Source organism: Lates calcarifer, linkage group LG23 (assembly GCF_001640805.2).
Source record: "Lates calcarifer isolate ASB-BC8 linkage group LG23, TLL_Latcal_v3, whole genome shotgun sequence".
Classification (NCBI taxonomy): Eukaryota; Metazoa; Chordata; class Actinopteri; family Centropomidae; genus Lates; species Lates calcarifer.
In genome coordinates this window covers 12,297,075-12,320,626 of record NC_066855.1, presented here as the reverse complement: position 1 = coordinate 12,320,626, position 23,552 = coordinate 12,297,075, and the positions used below count along the sequence as shown (strand labels likewise).

Below are 23,552 nucleotides of genomic sequence, written 5' to 3'. Positions count from 1 at the left end.
TGTGTGTGAGGGGGAGAGCTGGCCTGTTTTGTGGAGGTCTTCCAGGTGACAGCGCCATGTTTCTATGGCTATTCAGTCTCAAATGATTCCCCTGATGTGCTGCCATTTCTGTGATTTAGGTGCTCGGCCAGTATTACGATGAAAGGGAAGGAAGCTGTGTGTGTGGATGGATGGAGGTGTGTGCTCGTGTGCGTGCGTTTGCGTCAGGGGCAAGACTTGTGCTGAGGGTGCAGGGGTTTCGGGGGGGGGTTCTTATATACGCTCTGGTTCTTATATACTCTCTCAGCGGCCAGCTGGTGCCTACCTGGAACCACAGGGTCAGGCATACTTTATCTTTCCAAAATATAAACCCCAGACCTTGGCCACACACACGGCTACAAAAGCAATGTCTTGCCTCGAGCCATGGTTTGTAACAATAGTATATAACATAGGAAGTTACCCTGTAGACATTATTGTTCTGTTGAAGTCTTCTCTTAAAGCGGACCTTGCCAAACAACACAGGCTAATTTCAAGATTTTGCAACTGTTACTCTGACATGTCCTCTGAAATTTAGGACACCTAGGTTACTGTAAGTTATCTGCTTAGTATTTTGGGGACTATGGAGGTTTATGTAACCTTTGCACTCATGAGCTGCTTAAAGTTTCGGTGGAGATCGAGTGTCACCAGGGAAATAGTGCATGCTTTTGTTTTTAAATTCAAATTGCATCTTGTCATAATTTCTGGTGTATATGGCTCTAAGTAACCATGCAGTGTTATTTTGGGGGGCAGATTGTTGAAAGAAAATCATCATGAATACTAGAAGTGATTTTGGTTAATAAAATACATTTATTGGTGTACATAAAATCTAATCTTTAAGGAAATGTGTCTAGCTGCATGGTCCCCTAAACCTGGGCTGTAGGTGTAATTTAAGTCAGTTGGGCGTGTGGAGGTTTTTGCAGCCATGAGCAGCTTTCAGATTTGGTGGAAATCAAGTGTCATCAGGAGAAGAGTGAGTACTTTTATTTTGAAATTTAGGTCACAGCCGTCAGTACATCATAAGCTATGGTGTATATGTCCGTAACTAAACCATGGATCCATGGACAATCATCACTGCTTCCATATTTGTTATGGATACCATCCTCTGTTTTAAGGGGCCATTTTTCTTAGCATCTATTCAAGCTTTTTTTTTTTTTTTTTAAACATTCAGACCATTTGTCACTTCCTAAGAAATATTTCTGTAAATGCAGTGCTATAATTGTAAACCAACTGGTAGGTCTTTTTTCTACCCAAACAAGGCAAAACACCCCTTATCCAATGAAAGCCAGATATAACAGCTCAGGGTTTGGGAAATCTTTTTTTCTGAAAAAGTAAGAAATGTGTTTGTGCAGCTATCGCGGTGTGTCTTTATAATTTTTTTTCTTTCAAAGCAGATCCTTTTTCAGCTGAAGCCTGTGTCTCAGTGTTGCCTTGTTTGCTATTCAGATGTATTTTGCTTCGCTCACTAGGCAGTAGTCTATAGTCAGTTAATGCTTGGATTAAATTTCCTCACAGCACAGTAGCTTGCCTGAGCCCTACTTAACTTGGTAAGCCTCATGATGATTATGGCACAAGCAGTCATTATCAAGGGCTGAAAACATGAACAAAAATGAGCGAAGGAAGGGGAAGGAAAGGAGGGGAAGGGTTAGGGGAGGGGAGGGTCTGTGCAACACAAGCCCCAGCGAAATGGATTGGCTGCGTAGCCCAGAGTATTTGTTTTAGGCAGTAGCTGTGGCTCTCTGCCAAGCGGGCAGACAGCTCCTAAGTTTCCAAGTCAGCAGTGCCCTTAAAAAAAGGTCCCCCCCATTACAGGAGGGATGTAGAGATAATGTAGTGTGACACACGTTATGTACACTGGGTCTCGGTAAGAGGAGCTTCAGGGACACAGGTGTCATAAGAGCCATTAATCTGCTATTGTCACGTGTTATTGCAAATTAAAAGTAGCATGTTACACTTGGCAGCCATTGTTGCAGACGAACAGAGTGGGGGAGAGGGAGAGAGAGACCCCAGGAGATGGTGCCTTTGGTGACCACTGCTGTCCGCACGTTTTACAAAGTGACATATATTAGAATTTGCAATTCTGCAGAGAAAAGCTATTACTTCACAGATTAACATCCAAGCACCCCACCACCCGCTTCACCCCTGCTTCCCAGCTCCACCACCCCCCCACAGCTTCTGACACTGTAGGCTCCAGAAAAGACAAAGAAGGAGCTCTAGCTGCTTTGCTTAGGACAAAATAAAAAAAATCCTTTCATACAGCATTGGATGTTTAAGTACAAACCTGCTTTCATTGGTGTTTTTGTTCACCTTCTTGTTATAAGTGAAAGTGTGAGAGGGATGAATTGACCTGAGCAGACAGCTCAGAGGTCTGTTGAGAACATGCGGTGACCATGAAGTGTGTCCAGTCTTTCAAAGTCATATCACTCGTCCTTTTAGAGCAACTCGCAAATTGCACAATCAGACCTGTAGACGATTCTTAATTTCAACCACTCTAAACGCTTTCTTGCTTTGTGTCGGGCTTTCTTCTTGATTTATGAGAGAAACGCCGAGAGAGAAATTTCATGATAAGACGATCATCATATATTTCAAGAGCCAACAACAATAGCCAGTGGCAGTCAGAATGGATGTGATTCTGTGCTTCAGTAGCTGTTGAATTAATTATTTCTCATCTCTGAGCGTCATGAGGACTGAGCTGACGTGTGTGTGGATGGAGATGAGTGATGGAGCGAGCCACCGTCACACCCTGCTCTGTGTATCAGCATCTGTTTTGGGGGAGAGGAAGAATCAACACAGGAACTCAGAGAGCAGCAAAATGTCAGCACCTGAGTGCAACATCCAAATTAGATTAATAAAGCTTTTGAAAGCTCCACTCAGAATCTTTGGAGTAATCCCAATTTTCGCAATTAATCAATTAATTATTTGGATTATGAAATGTCAGAGATATGAAAAAATGGCATTTGCAGTTTCCCTTCTCATATTTGTGAGGCTACAAATGGAGAATCCTTCAATTAATTGTTTACAAAAATTATTATTAATTATCCTGTTTTCTTATTGATCTACTATATTTAGCATCTAATCCCTTTCGGCACTAATCACAGCTCTTTTTGGATGGCGATTTCATTTACGTTTACATAATCAAAACATTCAATTAGAAAAACAAAATGCTGCTGAGTTCATCCAATTTGATGCAAATGAGTTTTAATTTGATTTCATCTAGCCAGGAATTGAATCAGGCGGGAAATTATAGAGGTGTATTATTGTGAAATACATAACAATGTTAAGGGAATGAGACTGTATGTATGTTGACATGTTATTTAAACAAGGAGCAGACTTGGGGAGATTGGCAGGGGGGCAAGCTCATTCATCTTGCAGGGGGCTTTCATGACCTCAAGGTGCGAGCTCAACTCCTCATGCCTCTAACAAGAGCTTAGAAATGTTTTGATTGCGTGACAGAGTTTAAACTTTTACTCTAAAATCATTCTCTTCCTCCATCAGACTTCCAGAGAAACCACTATTCATGCTCAATCTGCTCTTCATTCATGATAATTATTCTGTCTCTGTTTGGCGGGCAGTCACTCAGACTCGCTCCCAGACCCAGAGTTGCATTGGCTAAAGCCTCCTGCTGGGGGTCATGACCTCTGGGTGCCAAACCCGCAGAGAGGAGTCTGCTTTATAGAGCTGGTTATCTGATCTGATAGAGGCTGCTCCCTCGTTACCAGAGTGTTAATACAGACTGATGTCAAGATGAATACACTCAACTCCGGTGATGATCAATAAACAACCACAGAGCGGGACAAGCATGTAACGCAACAACAAAGCCACTGTGGTCAAAGATTAGTATCACTGCTGCATAATGGGCAGATTTGGAAATGTCCAAATATTGGATCTGACTTGTGGTGATGATAAGTGCTTATAGACACTTCAAAGCACCTGCAAACTAGAATTCTTCTTTAACAAAAAATATCTGTGAATAAATCAGCAGAAGTCAAAGTTAAAGTTGGACACCATAAATCAACGTTTGTCACTCAAACACCCAACTAACTTCTTTAGGACCACGCTGATGAGATTTGACCACATCTGATTGACAGTGGCAGCTTCTGGCCATCAGACTGAACAAACAGCCCAACAACTTGTCAGCTTTGGTTAAGGTTTGGTTAGGTTTAAGCTGCCAATAGGCTTTTTCACAAGTGCTTTCGAACAGCTTCGGAAAACCCTTTCTTCCATACCTGTCCGATGTCTGATTCAGACCGTGTGTCCGACCATCTCTGTAACTTTCAGAGGCCAACGATCTGATGATCACATCAACTTTATGCAGTGAACGGCCAACTGTGTGGAGGCGAGAAAGAAGACAAGGGTTGAATTTCTCTCGCTAGCTCTCTTTTTTCGTTTGTTACAAAACTATTTGCGGTACTTCATCTAAATAACCGTGAATGCCTTCCGAGAGAGGCTGTCTGAAATTTACACAACTTGGTTAGGTTTAGGGAACCATCATGGTTTTGGGTGGTTGACGAGTGACAGCAATCATGATTAAACAAATCAGTGTTTTCCTGGGGAGACCAACTAGAAAATGATAAAAGTTACCTACAATTCATTTATCCATCTTGGTGCAGGGTAATCACACAGCTCCATAAATGTTCTAAATGTCACCCACAACATCTTCATCACCAAAACAAAGTTGTTGCTGATGTGTCAGATGGGAAGGGCAGATGGGACTGTCTTCAGTCTGAGTGGGAGGAAGAGTGTGTAGGTTGACCCAGGATGGTTTGTCTTGTGTGTGGGAAGTGTATTCCACAGTGGTGAATGACAAATATGGTGGGGGGGTATTGATCAGGTGTTGTGGCTCGGGCTGGCTGATGGAAAGTAATTAATGACTCTATTTGCTTTGGTAGCAAAGAGAACAATTGAGTTTGATAAAGTGACAAGCAGCAGCTATAGTAGGCGAGGGCCTGAAAACATGTTGAATATTCACCTGAATGTGCCAAAATGTACGCTTATCCACCTTAATGCTGAGACTTAGATGAGTCTGTCTATTAAAAACATTTTGGAAAAACATGTATAGGACAAGCAGATAAAGAATATGTCTTCTAAAAAACACAATATCACTATGACAACAGCCCTTTTTTTAAAGCTTGGTGAAATTTTTTTTTTTTTTTTTTTTTTTTTTTAAATCTTTTTTACTAATAAGTGGTTTTACAGTCCAAACTCCAAATTTGGAGAGGGGTAAAAAAAATAGGGATGTATGGTGATCTCTCTGAAAAAGTAGCATTTATCATAAAAGAAAATGTGTGAAACTCACTCGAATCATTTTTATGTCAGGTAACATGGGGACAAGGAATGCTGTCCTTGTAAAAGCTGATTCAGCTGCCCACCATGACTGAATGAATATAAATGACATCAAAAACCTTTGATTTTTATAATAACATAGACAAAGAAACTCATGACTGATCCCCAATCCACTTAATAAAATCAGTATCGGCACCGATGGCGATCCAGCATTTCGGATCATGCAAATAAGTCCTCATGCAGAATAAACAGAATAACAAGCTAACAAGATATTGTTAGCAAACTCATAACTTATTTATTACTAACTATCAGCACAATTTGACACACTTCCAAGTGCTCTGACACGCACACACCCACTTCCACACTCTTTTATAGCTCCTTCAGCTCTTCACAGGAGAGCCAGGTTCATCCTCTGGCCTCAGTCTGTGAAAAAAGGTCAAGCAGCAGAATAGAATGGCAATAACCCTCCCAAATGGTACTATCACACAGACATGATTGATCAATTGAATTCCATGGCAGAGAAAAATGTGGGATTAAGTAGAGTATTATACGCACAATGAGTTGAGGCATGATGTTCATTTCAAGTTCATTTCAGCTCCCTCTTGCCACCAGATCAGGCAATCAATAGGGGCCTTGCATATCATATATCACCACTCTCCCACTGAGGGGAGAACATAATCTGCCGCAAATTTAGAATGACAGATTTGTAAGGGAGCTGAAGCTTTGTGGGATCCGGGGAGGAGACCTACAGACACACTGCCACTGCAGCCAGGAGAGGAGGTGGTGGGGGTGATGGAAAAGGACAGAGGAAGAAGGGAGGGAGGGAGGGAAGGAGGTATGGTAGAATGGTCTGTAAAGGCTTTAAAACATTGCACACAAGTGACAACAGGAAAAGCTAAGGCATCCTTCTCCCAACAGTTGGGTAATCAGGTCAGGAGTCAGGAGAAAATTCCTGTGTTTGGAGAGCAGGATGATTGAACTAGACTGTACGATTTTATTCAGGCTCTTGTCCTCCGCCGCTGTTTCCAAATGGAACCACACACTCGCAGAGAATGAAAGCAGTATTGAATTGTGAAAGGGAAATTGTGCTTTAAAAAAAACCCTGCTCTTGATTTTCAGGGAGCACCAATAGAGGAAAAAAATCCTCTTGGCTGGAAAGGAAAGGCACAATAATGGGCTAGCTGCTGCTTTCATTAGTATACATGCTTGCCACAACATGTATATATTTGCAAGTGATGGTAATCCATCAATTACCAGAGGGCTTTCAGATCATGATGGTGTTAATACTGTGGGGGGGGGGTAGCAGGGAAAAGCCTGTGTGATGTAGCCAGTGGCTCACTACAGCCATTAAGGTGCAGAAAAAGCTGCACTCCATCCTTTTCTGTCCTCCTCAGATCCCCCACAGAGGTGGTACAGAAAAAACATGAGGAGAATATAAAGTGCATAGCTTGAAGTAAAGGCCAGCTTCCCGGGGTCAGTGTCTCGATTGTTGCTCTTTCTTCTTGTAGATGGTTCAGATGGTTCTGGCCCAAACAGTGATTCTCAGGGTAGTGTGGAGAGTTTACGGAAACACCTGAGGGCTGATGCCTTCACCCAGCAGCAGCTGGAAGCATTGGACCGGGTCTTTGAACGCCCCTCGTACCCTGACGTCTTCCCTACATCGGATCATATCAAACCTGAACAGGTTAGTAGTGCTGCAACTCACCACCTTTTATCTCTTCTTCTCATACATTCAAACACAAAAATTGCATGTGATGCTGAATCAAGAAAAAAAACAAACACCTTTGTCACAAATACTCCCAAACCATATCCAGAAACAAAAGCTAATTAAACAAATGTCTGAGATGGTCAAGCACTGGATTACAGCCCAGCATGTATAATGCTGGAGGGATCACAAGGAAAACTCCCACACATTATTGATTTTGTGATGAAAAACACATTCCTTGTATCCCCTATAATTGAGAATAACAGTAAGGCAACATGAAATTAATCAATACCTAGATTTTTCTTCATTTTTGCTGTGTTATTCAGCTGCTGCTTCTTGCCTTTGTTGTTTATTGTTCCAATTCTGTGTCACATCTTGATTTTTAATGAAAGCTGCCTTTATTGTAACATGTATTCATGAAATGAAGCATTTGCAAACAGCCTCCATATATTCCTACTCCCTCTGATATTAAAGCCACAGCCGCCATCCATCCTCATTTCAAAAATTAGGAGGCATTTGAGGAACAGCCACCCCCACGCCAAAACGACAGCCAGAAACCACTGCTTATTAAAAGCTCTGGGCTTATTACAATGGATAACCTTTATTTACTTTCATTATACTATTAAACAACAAGAGACTATTAATTTCTCCCACCAAACTACAAGTCGGACCCATAAAGCAAAAGCAGTCGCCTAATTGAGTTCATTTTAATTTCTCTCCAATCGGGGCGAATTACGCAGGTGATAAATCAGTGGGACAGGCCTCACCTCCAGAAGAGGGCCTAATTTGCAGCTAATTACAAAACTGATTTCTACTGGAAGATCAATACCAAAACGAATTGGAAATGACTTGCAATCACAAAGAACGTCAGGGAGAGTATTAAAAGGCAGAGGGAAAAGGGTTGGACTAAAAAAAAAAGGGGGGGGGGGGGGCAAGTAAGGAAGAAAAAAGAAAGGAGGCCAGGAACAGTCCAGAAAAATCAGCTTTAATTTAATGCAATATTAATCAGAGCACTTTCCCTTTCATGGGTGCCTCACGTTTTTTCTTTCCTTTTTTTCCTCTAGAAAATGTGGCCCTATTAGCCAGTGTCTGGGTTCTGTAGCAAGGCATTAAAAACCCATTCTGGAAATGCAAAACTCAATGGATTCACCCCTCCCACACTTCTGCTAGCCATTTGGTCATCCTTTTCAGACCTATCTTTTCAGTTTTCCTCCTCCTGCCCTTTATCTGCATGATAAAACGTCTGTTTGGCGTCTGAAGCCTCTGAGAATAGAGGAAAACATCCGACATTGTGCCAGTGAACAGTTGTAGCAGACAATTAGAGTTTATCGGTGATAGTGGCAGACAAGAGCGGGGTCACAGGCGTCCCCCTGTGGGAGCGCGGCCCACTGAGCCACTCAGCCTCACACTGGGCTTTGGACAAACATTGTCAACACTCAGACTCCGGAAGTCTCATCTCATTAAAAAAAACCTGCTAACATCTGCCATGAGTGTGTTTTAGTAGATTTACAAAAGGAAACATGACAATGAAAGACAAGCTGGGAAGAGATTATTTTTTAAGAGTGAAATTATTTGGGTTTTTTTTTTTTTTTTTTTTTTTTTCCCTTTTGCCCAAATTATAAAAAGACATGTTTGGTTTCATCTGCTAAGGTTTTTAGATATGATTTCTGACTCTACATCAGTGTAATGGAGATGAATGAGAGTTTGTTTGTGAACTTATTTTTTCCAGAGACAGTAAGTCCGGATAATCCAAGGACTTCACATGTCAAAAGCTTTTAATGGAGCTACTTTATACTGAAGGAATAGTCCCTATGAAAACACTACATGTGAATTATCCAGAGTAACTAGCTAAGACATATTATCTTAAACAGGGCTTTGTATCAAACTTCAGAATGGTTTTGATGCCAAAGGAAACTAATATTTAGAAATGGCATCAAATGTTTGGAAAGATTCATAGTTTCCCTTACAGATTCAGATATTTACTGATTTAAATCGTAATTATGCTAATTTTAGACTGTATTTTATTTAGGTTTACAGCTGAGTTTGGAAATGATCAAACACTGGTGGCACTGGCTTCTTGTGCTTTGTAGAAAAATAGACAAGCAACAAAAAAAAGATGGTTTTGGTATTGGTGCTCAGGTAACTTGAGTATTTCAAATGATACAGAGACCTATCACTGACTTTTTTTAATTATAAATGTCAATGTTTTTTTTAAGAATTAAAGCAGCACAAATGCACAAATTTTATTTAACCCCAGTTAAGGTGGGGTTGAGATTCAGAGGTGGATATCTCAAAGCTTTGGCACACAAGTCCAAAATTGTCTGCACTGCTAGATACAGCTAGGGCTAAAAATATGTGGGGGGTTTTTGTGATTTGGGTGAACTAGTCCTTTAACAAAACATCTGAATGCCCACAAGAAGCAAAACCTCAAACAGTTAAACAGTAACAAAAAGTACAAGTTGTTAAAGTGATTCAGAGATAAGAGGTAATGATATTTAAAGGTGGTTTAGATGCCAAATTAAAAGCAAAAAGCAAGAAAAAAAAGGAAGGTGAATGGTGTCTCTCAAACAGGGCCACATGGTGTGCCTGTAACAAAGCAGAACTGCTTTCTCCCTTGGCTGATCAGGGGTAGGACTGCAGTCAAGCACAAAGGGCCAGCTGACGCCTTGGCTTTTCACTCATCTCAAAATCCCACTTCCTCTCAGACAATACCAAAATACATTCATGATATGCTTGAACTGCCACCCTGCAGCTTGAACTCCACACACACACGCACACACACACACACACACAATGCTCTCATACAAATTTATACTCACACAAGCCTGTGTGGAGCGCTTAATGGAGGAGGAGAAGGGAGGATTTCCATCTAGGTATTGTTTGGTTGTGTAATGATTCAACTGTCCTTTTCCCAGGCTAATGAGTACTCGCTCCCTGCCCTGAATTCCAGCCTGGACGAAGTCAAGCCCAGTTTATCCTCTAGCGCCAACCCAGACCTGGGCCCCAGCGTGTCGCAAAGCTACCCTGTAGGTAAGATCAAGTGCCATACAGTACGCCTTTATGCTGCCGAGCCACAGCTTCAGCTGAGGGGTTTTGAAGAATAATGTAAAAGGAAACAGTGATAAGCATGCCTGTGCAATTGACAAAAAAATGTGTGAAAATAAAAGCAAACCAAAAAGTTAAGTGTGAAGACTTTTTTAATACCATTTCACTCTGAGCTGAAAAGGTGGTACGATGATGCGATAAAAGCTTAGCAGCTGTCCTCCGTCTGTTTTTTTTGCTGAGCAAGCAGGGTGATAAGAGAGATGGGGGGGGGGGGGCTGTTCAGTCACCGCTGGACAAGGACCTTTGGGTGTCAGCACATCAGAACTATGACTGTGTATCAGAGCAAGGTCTCACATCACACAAAAAAAAGGCCACCATGCAGGACTGACTGCTTGTTGGCTGCTGCTGTGTTGCTCCTGTGATTTGTTCGCCGGGAGACAGTTTGTGTGTCTCAAAGCACGAGTAATGTGCCTCGGTAAATACGCTCTGGCATTTCTGCCGCCTAACTCTAACACCATGATCATTTATTTCACCCTCCTATTTCTCTCTCTCTCTCCCCCTCCCTCTCTTGCCCCCCCCCCCCCCCCTTCGTCTCCTCTCCTTGTCACAGTTAATGACTGCCTGGCTAATTGAAATATTGTTTCGTTGTTGCCGTGTTATTACCAAGAAGAAGGTTAAGTTTACTGAAAGTTTACGATGACTGTCGGAGGCCTGAGATTAATATACAGAGCTTTTATTAAAATTCATATAATTATGCAGCAGCCATCAAAGGCAACGAGTTCTGCATGGGGGAGGACAGGGTGATTGAACATTGCAGCAGCCCCCCTTCTCAAATGATAGCCAAGCAGTCTTACGAGAAAATAAAGAGCCCTTTTCTCATTAATATGTGGGAGGTAGATTTCCCCTGTAAGGCAGGCCTCCTGAGAAGAAAGGTGTGTGTTTGTCCTTTGTGCACCGATGGCCCCGCAGAAAGCAGGCCTGGTTCTGCAGGCGGCTTTGTTTGCACCTGGGATATTTTAGATGGTCTCTGCAGAGAGGGTCTCCTTACTGCGTTACAGGTGCAAAGAGACATGTAGAGGAAGAAAGATGGGATTGTATGCATGTAAGTGTGTAGCAGTGTGTGTGAGAGAGTGTATGTGTGTGTGTGTTTGCACATGAAAAGCACATTACTTGCTTTTGCATTAGTAAATAGTTTTGTTCCATGCCCTTTTCTGTTGATAGATCTCACTAGAGGCAGAGAAAAAATGCATTCAGAGGTCAAACTAATGGAACAAACATCGCTCTGACTTCCACTTGGTAATTAGTATTTGGTTAGTGGCTCCTCTGCTTGGTTTTCCCTCAGTGCCTGCCTGTGTGGATAATAGGTAATATTCAGGTGTGTGGTCTCTCTAATGGCTGAGTATTACAGTTTACTTGCCAGCGATAAGCCAACCAGAGGAATTTTAAGCCAGGCAAAAAGTAGTAAATTATCTGCAGTATTTAGGCCAAGATCCAATTTCAAATTAATTGTGTCTTTACGGGGGAAAGAACTGGAGATTATGTTCATCCTTAAAATGTTTTTGAACACCAATTAAAACGCCTGGAGTTATTGATCTTGTTGATTTTATGTCCCGGAATTTGCATAATCTATTAAAAATGAATGATTCATGAAGTGCTCTTTGCCAGAGATCGGGATTCTCAGTGAACTGAAAGACTTGCAAGATAGAAATCTATTGTGTCCTCTGCTTATCCTATTAAGGCTCAAAAGTACCTGCAAAGCAGGCTCAAATAAGAAAGGGATTTAAGGGCATTGTGGCACATCATCGAAATTCAGAGGCAAGAAGCCACTTCCATTAAAACAGTTTTTTTCTCTCTCCCTCTCCTCCACATTAATGCTGTATTACCTGCTAAATAGTCCCTCTTACCCCATAAAAACACCAAAGGGTTCCATGAAAAGGTGGATAGGACAATTGCATATTGTGAGGTAATTTCTATTGTTGATATGGGAAGTAATTTCTTTGATGAATTCCCTTCGAGAGATGGATTTCATCTCAAGTGCTTCTTATTCTTGTTCATTCAAACTGCTTAAAATTCAAATAGTGTGGGCTGTGGGTGAATCTATGAATAGCAGAAGGAGGAGCTCCGAACTTTTTTGTGTATTTTGAGAAATAAATGGAGAGATGGGCTCGATACGGGCCAATTGTCCACTATTTCTATAGCGAGTTTCTGTATTTCCTGAAATTAGTCAGAGCCCACCTGTTTTCTTGATGGTACTTCAGACCTAAGAGCCCTCTTCAAGCACTGAGTGGATTCCCTTGAGCATTTAGTGGGAGTTTTACACATCTCCACTCAATGACTGCATACTGAAGACTCTTTAAACATATTCCCTGCTGGGCCTGTTAATGGAGGCCTCTAAAGGCTTAAAGCCCCTTGTGTCAATGACACCTCTCCTCCTCAAGCATCTGCTTATGTACACTCCTTTATTCCCTCCTGTTATCCTTCTAAACAAAAACATCATCCAGCAAATACAACTAGCCACACTTAAAATTCAATTAAAGCGAGTGAGCGCTCTCAGGGTGAACTACACAGAAAGTATCAAGACCTGCCGTTGTCCAGTGAGCAGCGAGCAACGATCAGACAGCGAACCTGCCGTCAGTGATGTGTGGCCTCATGACAAACCGCTCGCCCGTCTTCCCACAGGGGGAAACGCAGGCTCAGGCACTGAAATTAATGCTTATTTCGTCTTCACAAAAGCAAACTAACCTTTGAGCACACATTTGATAATGAATGACTTTCAGCCGGTGTTTGGGGAATTAAAGCAATTTGGCTCTCCAAACATTCTTTACTTAGTTGTAATTAATTAGGGTGCTGAGATTTTTTGGCTTGTGATAAATTGCCCCATTCTGCATATAGCCTAGAAAATGGAGGTCAAAGATTTTTTGGTTGTTGTTGTAGCAAACATGAAGGTGTCCCTGTCATGCTAAATTTAATACTCTTGCAAGCAAAAGAGTCGTTCACAAATGACTTTGTTCCTGTGCCAGATAAAGAGAAGGTCACCCTGCTTTTCTGTTTGTGTTTTAAGAAACTGACTTGACGGTAATGCAGAAGCTGTGCATAATGTTTCTTGTCACGTTGTGGTTTGAGATAAAACCCATGCATCTTTATCTACAATATAATCAAGTGTTGACAGAAAGTTTTTTTTGTGGTACAATAGTTAAACATGAATGATGTGTTAAGTCACTCTGTGTAGTTCAAACCAGGAAAAGGACCAATAGTACTTAGTACCTGCAAAAGACACAGACAGTCAAAATCAGATATTTCTGGCCCACTAAAAGCAGGAAATACTCTATTCCCAGCTCAGCCACTTCTCAAACTAAGACAGAAATCAACAGGCTTTTGTGTCGGCAAACCCAAAAATCTCTGAATTGATTTTCACAGGGAAACAAAGAAAAGAGGGCAGGGGAAAAATAAATAGCTTGATTTGCTGGCGTTCAATCTAAGGGGACTGTCAGAGGAAGCAGACAATATAAAGAAGCCCATCTTTAATGAGAATCTGGACACACATCTCTGTTGTAAAAACAACAAAGGCTAGGAAGCAGCTAATGAGGCTATCATTGCTGTACAAAGAGTTCTCCGAACTGGCGCCTCTCTGAAAGAGGGCTTTAAAGGGGACATAAAGCAACAGTCACAGAGCTGCTGGCAGTCACTGCCAACTGTATCCTGGAATACACAAAAACAGGACCCAACAGAGGCTGTTATCATTATCAACACATGATGAAAAAAAGACTGAAGTTGATGGAAAACACAGATTTATTAACTTATTTATTATTGGGTGAAAATCATATTTCCCCTTCTCTTGTTCTGTGCGTTAGTATATTTTCATATTCAAATAATAACTCATGCTTTTACCAAAATACAAGATGATTTTCACTCATCTATTCCAAAAACGAATCAAAAAACACACCATATTGTGTCTTCTCGTTGCTTTTTAAGGTTAGAATGAAGGTTGAATTCTCCAATGAGGGTTAAGTTGAAAGTATTGATGCCTTGACCCAATACACTGGATCAGTATCAGGGCTAATATTGATCAAGTATCGGCTAAAAGTGACCACACCACAGTAAATAGTTTCTTGGCTGTTCTATAAACCTTCTGGAGCAGTGTAACTAAAATCTGTAGAAATGTTAATGGAATTTGGTCTATTAGCGTCTCCACTTACTACAGTTAAGAAGTGATGTGTAGCTACAGCCTCAGAATTTGTCAATGAAACATACAGATTGGAAACTGAGAAAGTAGAGAAAAGGTGAGATTGGTTCAGCTTTCAAAGTGAAAATGACATTTCTGGCATCGCAGCTTTGCCATATTTTGGAGAAATTCTGCATAGTAAAGGCAGGGATCCTTTGTTCATTATGCATTTCATCTCCTTCTGGTGAGTTAATGAAGAGATAAGAGTATTTACTTTTATTAAACGTGTACGACTGCTGTAGCTGCTGCAATAATAATGGAGAAAAGATTGGGTCACTGTTTGCTGAGACAGTTAGACAATAGTTACCAATGTCTACATACACACACACACACACACACACACACACACACACACACACAGTCACACAATGGCCTCACCCCTGCTGGACCCCCCACCTACATTACTCCCACAGCTCCCTTTGACTTATGTGCACTGGCTTGTAGCTAACTAATTCTTATTATAAATGAAAGGTCCAGCATGACCTCACTCTTCTCTGTAAAGCTCTTTAACTCCGCAGCCCTCTAGTCTCGGTGCTTTAACCAAAAAGACACATCTCGCCAGGTCCTCAAACAATACAGCCATCGGTGCTGAGATGTGCAAATAATAGAGAACAGTTGTTCAACATAAGACTGAATCGCTTCTTTGTCATACAATTTAAGAGCACAAATGGAAATGTTCCTATTTTGGCATGTGTTTTAAGGACAAATTCAGTGCAAAAATAGATTTCCCACATGCATTTTCTATTACATGTTACAGCTTTACAGTTTATTCTTTGACTGTAGTTGAAGTAGCTGACTGACAATCTTAAGTGATTACATCACCTAAAGACAAATCCGGGAGCTGCTCAACAGACAGGCGATAACAACTCTTGACAACAGCATGGTGGTGATTTTACTCAAGTATGGGCACATTTTCTGATGCAGAAGTGAAAGCTCTGCATTAAAAAAATCTTTTTGATAGAATTCCCAGCGGTGTAATTATTAGTCAGATCATTAACACAAGTAAAACAAACAATACTGCAGTTTAAAGTACTGTATTACAAGGCCAAGTACTACTTGGAAAATGTACTTCAGTATCAAAACTCTCTCATTATACACAATGACCCCTTTTAGAGCAGCACATTATCATACACAGTGTATAATAAGCTACTGAATTTGTATGCCATGTGTGAAAATGTAAGCAGCACATTTTAATGGTGTAGCAGATAAGAGTGGAGCTCATTTTAAATACTTTAAATACTGTGGTAGTTAGATCTACAACTGTAATGCTTCATATTCTATTAGCAGATCATTCAGTATGCTTTGAATATATTTATATGGGCTGTCACATCAGCTCCTGTCCCTCTCATATGTATCTTTCCTCTATTTACAAAAAAAGGCTTTCCTCCATTCATCATCACACAACATTAAGAAAAAGCCATATAAAGCTTTCATAGCTCCTTTCAGCCGCACTTCTTCCTCCCCCTCCTCCTCCCTCTACTCCTCCCCGGTTGCCCTGGGTCTTGTGGACCTCCAGGCCTGCCACCCTGCCACTTCACCAGATTTCCCGGCCGTTTCACTTCCTGTGGCCCCCGTGGCCCCCACTGTAGTCAGCATGCCTGCCAGCCTCTAGCAGCAGGTACTTCATTACCCAGAGGGCTCATTCACTCACCCTTAAATAAAAGTTCATGATATTGTAGAAATTTGATTTTTTTTAGTCAATATCTAAATTTGCCTGTGGTTTATGCTCTAATTAGCAATGGCAGCACAATGTTTTCAATATTTCCGCAGATACGTGTGTTTTGTGCTTTGGAGAAAAACAATTGTAACAGAGTTTTATTCTCAGTATGACGCATGAAATGTATTTTTCAACTAATTTTTTCTGGTACACTTTCTTTGCATATCCAAGGGGTGTTATAAACACTTTCAGAGCTGACCTTTTAGGTGGGGTGCATTCTATCAAACCAAGAGATACAAAATAGTCTAAATATTATAATTTCAAAAGCTCCACTTCTCCACCAGGCTGCAAATTCACTTAGTGACACAGTAAAGAACAAAAGAAATTCTAAACTATTTTTGCTCAAGATAGAAATGTTTTTCTTTTATGCTGTTGAGAGTTTCTCTGTTTCCCTCAACTTTGCAACAACATGGACAACTGTTGTCCTGTGATGTTGTGATGCATCTCGCCCACTACTTCCTCATTAAAGCTCCAGTGGGAGATGGTTTTCCCTTTGAGTCAGAGTGGCCCTCACGGCTGACAATATAGATGGGGCCTCTCCTACCCTGGCCCCTGCTGCAGATTGGGGTTACGTGCCGTAGTCCAAACGTCCCTGTGGCCAGTGAGGACGACCTAATTGTCACTCTCAATTACAGAGCTGAATATCTGCAGATGGGTGATGCTCAGCAGAGGGGCCTACATGTTTAGCCTTTACAGCCACAGCAGAAAAGAGAGGAAAGCCTTTATTGGGAATTCAGTAAAGGCTTTAAAGGTTTGAAAAGTCTACTGCAGTTCTACTAACTACAAAACACCAGCTGTTACCTTGTTTTTGTTCACCTGTTAGAGAGGTGGACTGAGGCTCTGGTGTTAAGTAGCAGGTTTAAATGACACAGTGTTCTTTGAAATGTTTGGCCCGGACAAGTGTTTCTAAACTCCAGTGAAAATTGAGTTGTCGTGCTGACTGACTTGCGGTGGTGGTGATGAGTCATGATGTCTACACAACAGCAGGTTTTTGTCTGTTGGCATGGTGGAGGTGTTGTACGTTTACAGGAGCAGCTTTGAATTTTCTAACTGAAGTAGCTAATGCTGTACTTAATTACATTTTGGCAATATTTATACTTCTACTACAAGACAATTCAGAGGAAAATACAGTACTTTTCATTCCATTCTGTTTATCTGAAAGCTACAGGAACTCATATTTACTTAGCAGAGTCCGATTTTACATTTAAAACATACCATGGGTTATGAAATATGGCAAGTTTGTAAACATTTAACTAAGAAACAGTATATAAAAGAGGTAGAATTAGCTCCATTTCCAGTTGCTACAATACTAAAATGTTGCTTATATTACACATATCAGATGCATTGAGCCAATAATGTAATATAAAGTATGTATTGTAACAAGTAAATTCCTCAAAACCACTTGTGGTCATGTAAACTTTGAAATGTAGGACTGAAGAGTGAGTTTTTGCATTGTTGCTTCTTTTAAATAAGTAAAGGATGGAGACATTTCTTATACCATTCAAATTTTCCATAGTTTCTAGCTCTGAATCAGAAAAAAAAACAATAAAATTAGCATGGACATTTTGATAAAATATTATCTTTTTCAGTATTTATATCAAAATTATATCGTAAGTAAACTCAGTCACACTCATTATGTGTTTTTTGTTTGTTTTGTTTTGTCTCTGCAGGTCGGGATATGGCCAACACAACCTTACCTGGGTATCCCCCTCACGTTCCCCCCACAGGCCAGGGCAGCTACCCAACCTCCACGCTTGCTGGAATGGTTCCTGGTGAGTGAGAGACAACGCCGCCGCTTCATATCGTCATTAGGGTCCATTTAACAGGTGGCGTGGCCCTGAAAAAGGAACAGGTGTAGAAGCTAAGAAGCACAGTGAGGAGACTTTAGCACCAAATTACACAGTGAGGCGATGAATATTGACCTGCAGAGTTAGAGGCACACACATTCTTATATTAGCTCTGTGTGTATGATTGGATTAGACAGGCTGAATAAGTGATCAGAGACGAGGGAGAGGACAGTCGCTCTCCTTTCCTTCCTGCTTTCCTCTCGGCCTTATTGGCTCATTATCTCCCCGCGTGGCCGTTCTTGCCGGCCGTCGATAAACAGCACCACCAGCCCTCCCCAGCCTTTGCGCTCTAGAGCATATCCCTTTCCCCTCCTCTACTTAACCCACAGTTCAGGTTCACAGCAAACAGTTAAGGGTCAAAAGGCAGAGGCCTGGGAGCCCAGTAAATATTCAAATCGCTGTCTCTCTGAGGAGGTCAGGCTTGTGTTTCGCTGCCAGAAACAAGGGGCAGGGATGAGGTTTTGGTGCTGGGCTTATACGCTTCTTCAGCTACAGCATCACCGCACACACACACATTTTTACCAAAACGCAGCCGGCATTTTGCTTTGATGTGATTAAACCACACGGATGGGGAAACCAGTGGAGTGTGCGCTGTGTTAGCATATCATTTACCAATCACACAACCCATCGCAGGCTTGGGCTGTTCCCCTTCTCTCCTGTATAAAGGGCTGCCATGAAACGTTTCGTTATCTCCTCAGCCAGGAAGGTCATATTTACTGTCACATTTGTTTTTGTCTGTTAGTTAGCAGGTAATCTTAACACTCACAAAGACATTTCACTGAAAGTCTGAAAATTAGGTCATGGAACAAAGAACAAATGCTTTTGTAAAGGATTTTAAAGGATATTTTTAAAGGCTCGGTTCATCCAAATTATAAAAATGCATATTTACTCTTAGCTCTAGAGCTACCTTGCTGTGAAGATTGTTGTATTTGTGCAGATAGTTAGATATCAGCCTCTTATTTTTCTGCCTGGGTCATTTGATGAAATGCATTCTGTGTGTGGTTGTTATGAACTGACCCTTTAAACTGACAATATAAACATTTACATTTTTGAACTAAGATAGAAATTTTCATTTTGTTATTTATATGGCAATTTTAGAGAAAGTGCTTTCTAGTTTTTCCTTTCTGCTTCTGTTCTGAGAAACGATTTTGAAAATATAGAGGCTTTACATTTTTTGACATACTTCTACAAACAGTTGAGTCAATTTAACAGCGACCAGTAAAAACAAAGGGAGACGTGGTAGCAACCCGGTGGCAGTGCAGTCCAGATTTACTTTTAGATTTGGGATTTTGGCTAATAAAACTGTTAAATCATGTGGGTGGAAAAGCATCAAGTCAAACATACTTTTACTTTCCATTTGTTCTTATGTGGCACAAAGCAAAAGATGAGGGCCTTAATCCCATGGCGTGTGGTTTTGTGTTACAACCCGTTCATCCTATACACAACCTCTAAGATTTAGTGACAGGCGCAAAACACTGTTAAAGCAAAGCCATTTCTCACCAGCTTCATATAAAATCTAGCCTTTATTGTCTCATAAAAGAAAGAAACGTGTTGAACCAACAGCAGTGCTCACTGACATGCTCCAAGTTACTTCCCCTGCAATGAAATTTCTGTCACAAGAAACACCAGAGCTCAGACTGGAGGGGTTTCAGATTGGAGACGTTAAAATTCCTCCAAGAAAGGCTGCAGGATTTATTGCAGCATATCAAAAATGTATGCATGAAACTGTTTATTACCACTCTGTATTTATTAGGCCAGTTTGGAATATACTGGAGGAAGAAGAATGGGTAGATATCCATAAATGGGACAGGGAAAGCCGCCTTCAGTGTCACATCCTGTATTGTTCAGTGTTGCATAACTTAAGTGAAATGAAAAAGAAATAAATTACTTGCTTGACTGGTCGCACACCGATGGCTATCATTTTCCCCCTCAAATTGCATCCTGTTTTGAATGACGAGAAATGACTGCATATGAACGCGTAATGGTTTGACGCATTGAAATGCTAATTGATTTGTTGTTTTGTTTTGCAGGGAGTGAGTTTTCGGGGAACCCCTACAGTCATCCACAATATACAACCTACAATGAAGCCTGGCGATTCAGCAACCCAGCATTACTAAGTGAGTAGAGAGTGAAAAACTGAACTATTAATTGACCGTTTGCTAAACCCCACCCCTGAATGCTTAGTGTCCAATTGTAGCCTTAGCAACCACAATTAGGTTTAGGATTTCATGCAAGGTTTTGGTTTCTCTAGATACCAAAACCTTGCATGGGGTATGGGGCTTTAGTAAGAGAAATATTCTGTCTTCCAAAACCAAAAACACATTAACTTTAGTGTAAGGAATGGGTTTAACAGTGTGTATATTTGCGCTACCTGCCTCTCTATATTCTAACTAGCTTACTATTTACAATTAGCATAATGTCTACAGCTAGAAGCACATTATTGACTAGCTACATAATTTTGTGGGATTACGGGTCATGACTTGCTATTTCCTATCTATGCGGACGCCTCTCCTTCTACAATATCAAAGTTTGAGCTAACGTTAGCAGCACTGTCCTTTTCTTTATTATACATGGGGAAGTTCACACTGTAGCGGACCCAGCCAAACCAAAGTATATTTGGCAAACTAATTCAGTAGTAGTCTTTATCCTTTAAGGCTTTTCTCTTATAACATGGAACGGGACAGGAACGAGCATGTAAGCTATGCAGCAAAACAGTTGTTTAGCATTTAAAGCTAAGCAAAAGCAAAAAATTTAAGGACTAATATCTCTCCTTTTTTACCTGCATATGTAGCTCTAGCTAAAGTCTTCTAGCACATCATGTATCTAGCCCTCAAATGCAAATTTAAGATCCTGTTTACAAAATTCTCACCTTAAAATGAGCCAGGTGGCAACATTTTAAGTTATTCAGACACAATATTTTAAGCCAACTCACAGACGTAACATTAGCATAATTACAAAATAAAATCTTCCAGTCAAAGCTGTCATTTTAGCCTATAAAACTGACTCTGGCTCAAAATAAGAAACCAACTTTTGTCTGCCTCCATCTCAAGGATGTAACACTAAAAAGTTCTTGCACGTCATAAAGTCATTTTCCTCAGGCAACATCTTGATTTCAGAAGTTTGCATATCAGAATTTTGCCCGATAAGTCTGGGGACTGAAGTGTTAGCTTATCAAAGCAAATTCAAGTGATGGATAGTGTGCGGTATTCTTTGGTTTTCTTTTCAAGTATGTCTGAAATCATGGATCCATCGTTTAAACAAGTTACTAAAATTCCAAGTGGTTAATCTGCCACTGACATCATTATAAAATGAAAGTTTGGTAGGTGTAACAGCAACAGTAACTAAAGGGGAACAGAGCTTAGCAAACGTGCAATTATCCATAAAAATTTTAAGATCTTATTGGTATAAAATGTTGCATAAAAAAGAACAGCTAAACAATTTAAATGTGCTGTTACCACTAACAATAATGGTAACAAATTTGGTAAATGGCAGTCAAAACTGTATTTGTTGTTTCAAACGGTTCGTTCTTCTGTTAACTTTCAGGTTCCCCTTATTATTATAGTGCCGCATCGAGAGGCTCCGCCCCTCCCACTGCTGCCACTGCCTATGACCGTCACTAGTTACCATGGAAACCAAATCAACCTGCAGGACCATGGCCTCAGCCTCCACATTGCCCCCGTGTGAGCAGCATGGTCCACTGGACACTGAGCAACTGCGCATAAAATGTTCCCGGCTCACACAATGAGAAACGTAACACTTCTTTTTGGGATTCCAGACGACTTCTCTCCTCTTTCCTCGCAGCTTTTTTGGACACTCAAAGCCAAAAAAGAAAAAAAAAAGAAAAAAAAATCAACAAACATCATCAGAGACACTTAAAGATGCTACACGCTCACAATGAAAATTGTGGCTAACTGCAGTGGTTTAGAAAAAAAAAAGAAAAAAGAAAAAGACTGAAAACAAAAATATCCAGAATTTATTTTCTCCACCTGTAGCGGTGTCATGGTTTCATCCCATCATGGATCAATACTGTACATTCCTTTTCTTGATGCCTCTCAGCAGGGACGCTGTCCGGAGCATAAAATGTAGCAGCAGCCTCTTTCTTTTTTACCATTCATCTCCCACTCAATTCAAATGGCAGCGCAGTGAGATCAGAGGAGATTAGCAGCAGCACATGCAGACTGTGGCAGGCTAATGATGTTGTTTTTTTTAACCGTCTGAACAGTCACCGACCAAACATCCAGCATGACTAAATCGATCACTTTTGATGCCATGAGAAGATTAGGACATGTTCTCTGTGATACACAATCAAGATGTAAAAATGAAAATGAAATAAATAAAGAAACATCAGCTTGAGAATAGTGGGAGCCATGACAATATATCAACCATGGCCCTGCTATTTGCAAGATTTCAAGAAACTAGTAAATATATTCTTAAAATAATTTTTTTATTTCATTTTTATAATTCGTAACGACTAAACTGCAGACTGCTTGGCTAGTGTTTTACTATTTCTTATTTGTCAGGATACAAGAGGTCATCAGGCGAAACCCTTCTGTGTGTTTTTTGTTAATTTTGCACTATTTTGGAGGTTTGCAACACTGGAGCGTTATTATGCAGAAAAATGATGATGATGCATATTTGCTTTATTTCATGAAGATGACTGTAAGTCTAATAAGTCTCAGTGTGAAAAGGCACTTACAGTTTCACAGTTTTTTCCCCATTGTTCTCCAAAACCCATTATGTCACTGCCTTGATGTGCACTATACTATGTTCTCACAGCTTACATTTTTTATTTAAGTTGATTAAGTCTTTGGCATTCAACCACAGAAAAAGGATATAACAGCCATCCCAAGTCAAACGTATCATCATTTGTCTAGTGTAATGCCAGACAGAAGCATCCAGATTCACTCTGATAGGATGATTCTGACGACTCCAATGACGTCACAAAAGCAGGGCGACGATTTCAGCTAAATGCCTTAAACATGTTCCCCCTGAACTTCAGCTCCCTCACATGTTTCAGGCCACGTCATTTCGTTGAATGAAGCTGGAATGATGGTTTCTTCATCTGTCAAGTGAATGTATTTGCATTTGCCAAAGACTTAGTTCTTGTTAATGTTTATTTACAGGCCGCCTATATGCATCATGAGAGCAGTATTATTGTTATTATTGTTAGGAAAAACCCACGTTGTTCATGAGGAAAGTATATGTATAAATTCTATGCAGTGCAGAGATGGTCATCATATGCATATTCAGCTGTAAACCTAAAGGTAGGTGGAGTTTATTTAATTGTTATGTTATTTACAAATTGTTCATTTTGTAGAAGGTTTTTTTGTGTGTGATGTGAAGACACTTCTCTGTAAATACAGTAAGAAAAAATGTCTTTCATGTTCATGGGTATTATCACTTTCATTACACTGGTCTCACTTGTACAATAATAAAAGTGTCTGAAATCTTTTACGCAAAATGGGGCTACATGGTTTTTCTGAATGTCTAGAGTAAAGCTCAAACTGAAGCTGATACAGAGATTTACTGACAACATCTCTGATAATAGGTTAATCATTATAGTTATTTATTTAAGAAAACATGGCAAACAATGTGCTGGTTTTAGCTTCTCAAAAGTGAGGATTTGCTATCTTTTTCTATTCCACTGTCATTCATTGTTTCATTTGTCATTGTGAATTGTATATCTGGCAACTTGTTAAAAGCAAAATAATGAACAGA

The 23,552-nt window shown here is 40.5% G+C and overlaps 1 protein-coding gene and 1 long non-coding RNA gene across 3 annotated transcripts in view; one reads left to right on the top strand and one right to left on the bottom strand.

The window, feature by feature from the left end:
• The window catches only part of pax2b (paired box 2b), a 30,807-nt gene extending 7,512 nt beyond the window's left edge, over positions 1–23,295 (top strand). Inside the window, exons 7-11 of the mRNA XM_051066410.1 lie at positions 6,807–6,982; positions 9,919–10,033; positions 17,658–17,759; positions 19,865–19,951; positions 21,397–23,295. Coding sequence (XP_050922367.1) covers positions 6,807–6,982; positions 9,919–10,033; positions 17,658–17,759; positions 19,865–19,951; positions 21,397–21,518 — 602 coding nt within the window. The 3' untranslated portion in view covers positions 21,519–23,295. The remainder of the gene's footprint in view (positions 1–6,806; positions 6,983–9,918; positions 10,034–17,657; positions 17,760–19,864; positions 19,952–21,396) is intronic.
• LOC108899066 (uncharacterized) overlaps positions 1–23,552 on the bottom strand; it is a 46,080-nt gene that overhangs the window by 9,459 nt on the left and 13,069 nt on the right. The window contains exons 4-5 of one of the 2 annotated variants that reach the window (XR_007809227.1): positions 17,685–17,824; positions 6,876–6,953 (exon numbers count right to left, since the gene is read on the bottom strand). This is a non-coding gene — a long non-coding RNA (uncharacterized LOC108899066). Of the gene's footprint in view, positions 1–6,875; positions 6,954–17,684; positions 17,825–23,552 lie in introns of those variants that run through there. The other variant, XR_007809228.1, reaches the window with a different exon arrangement.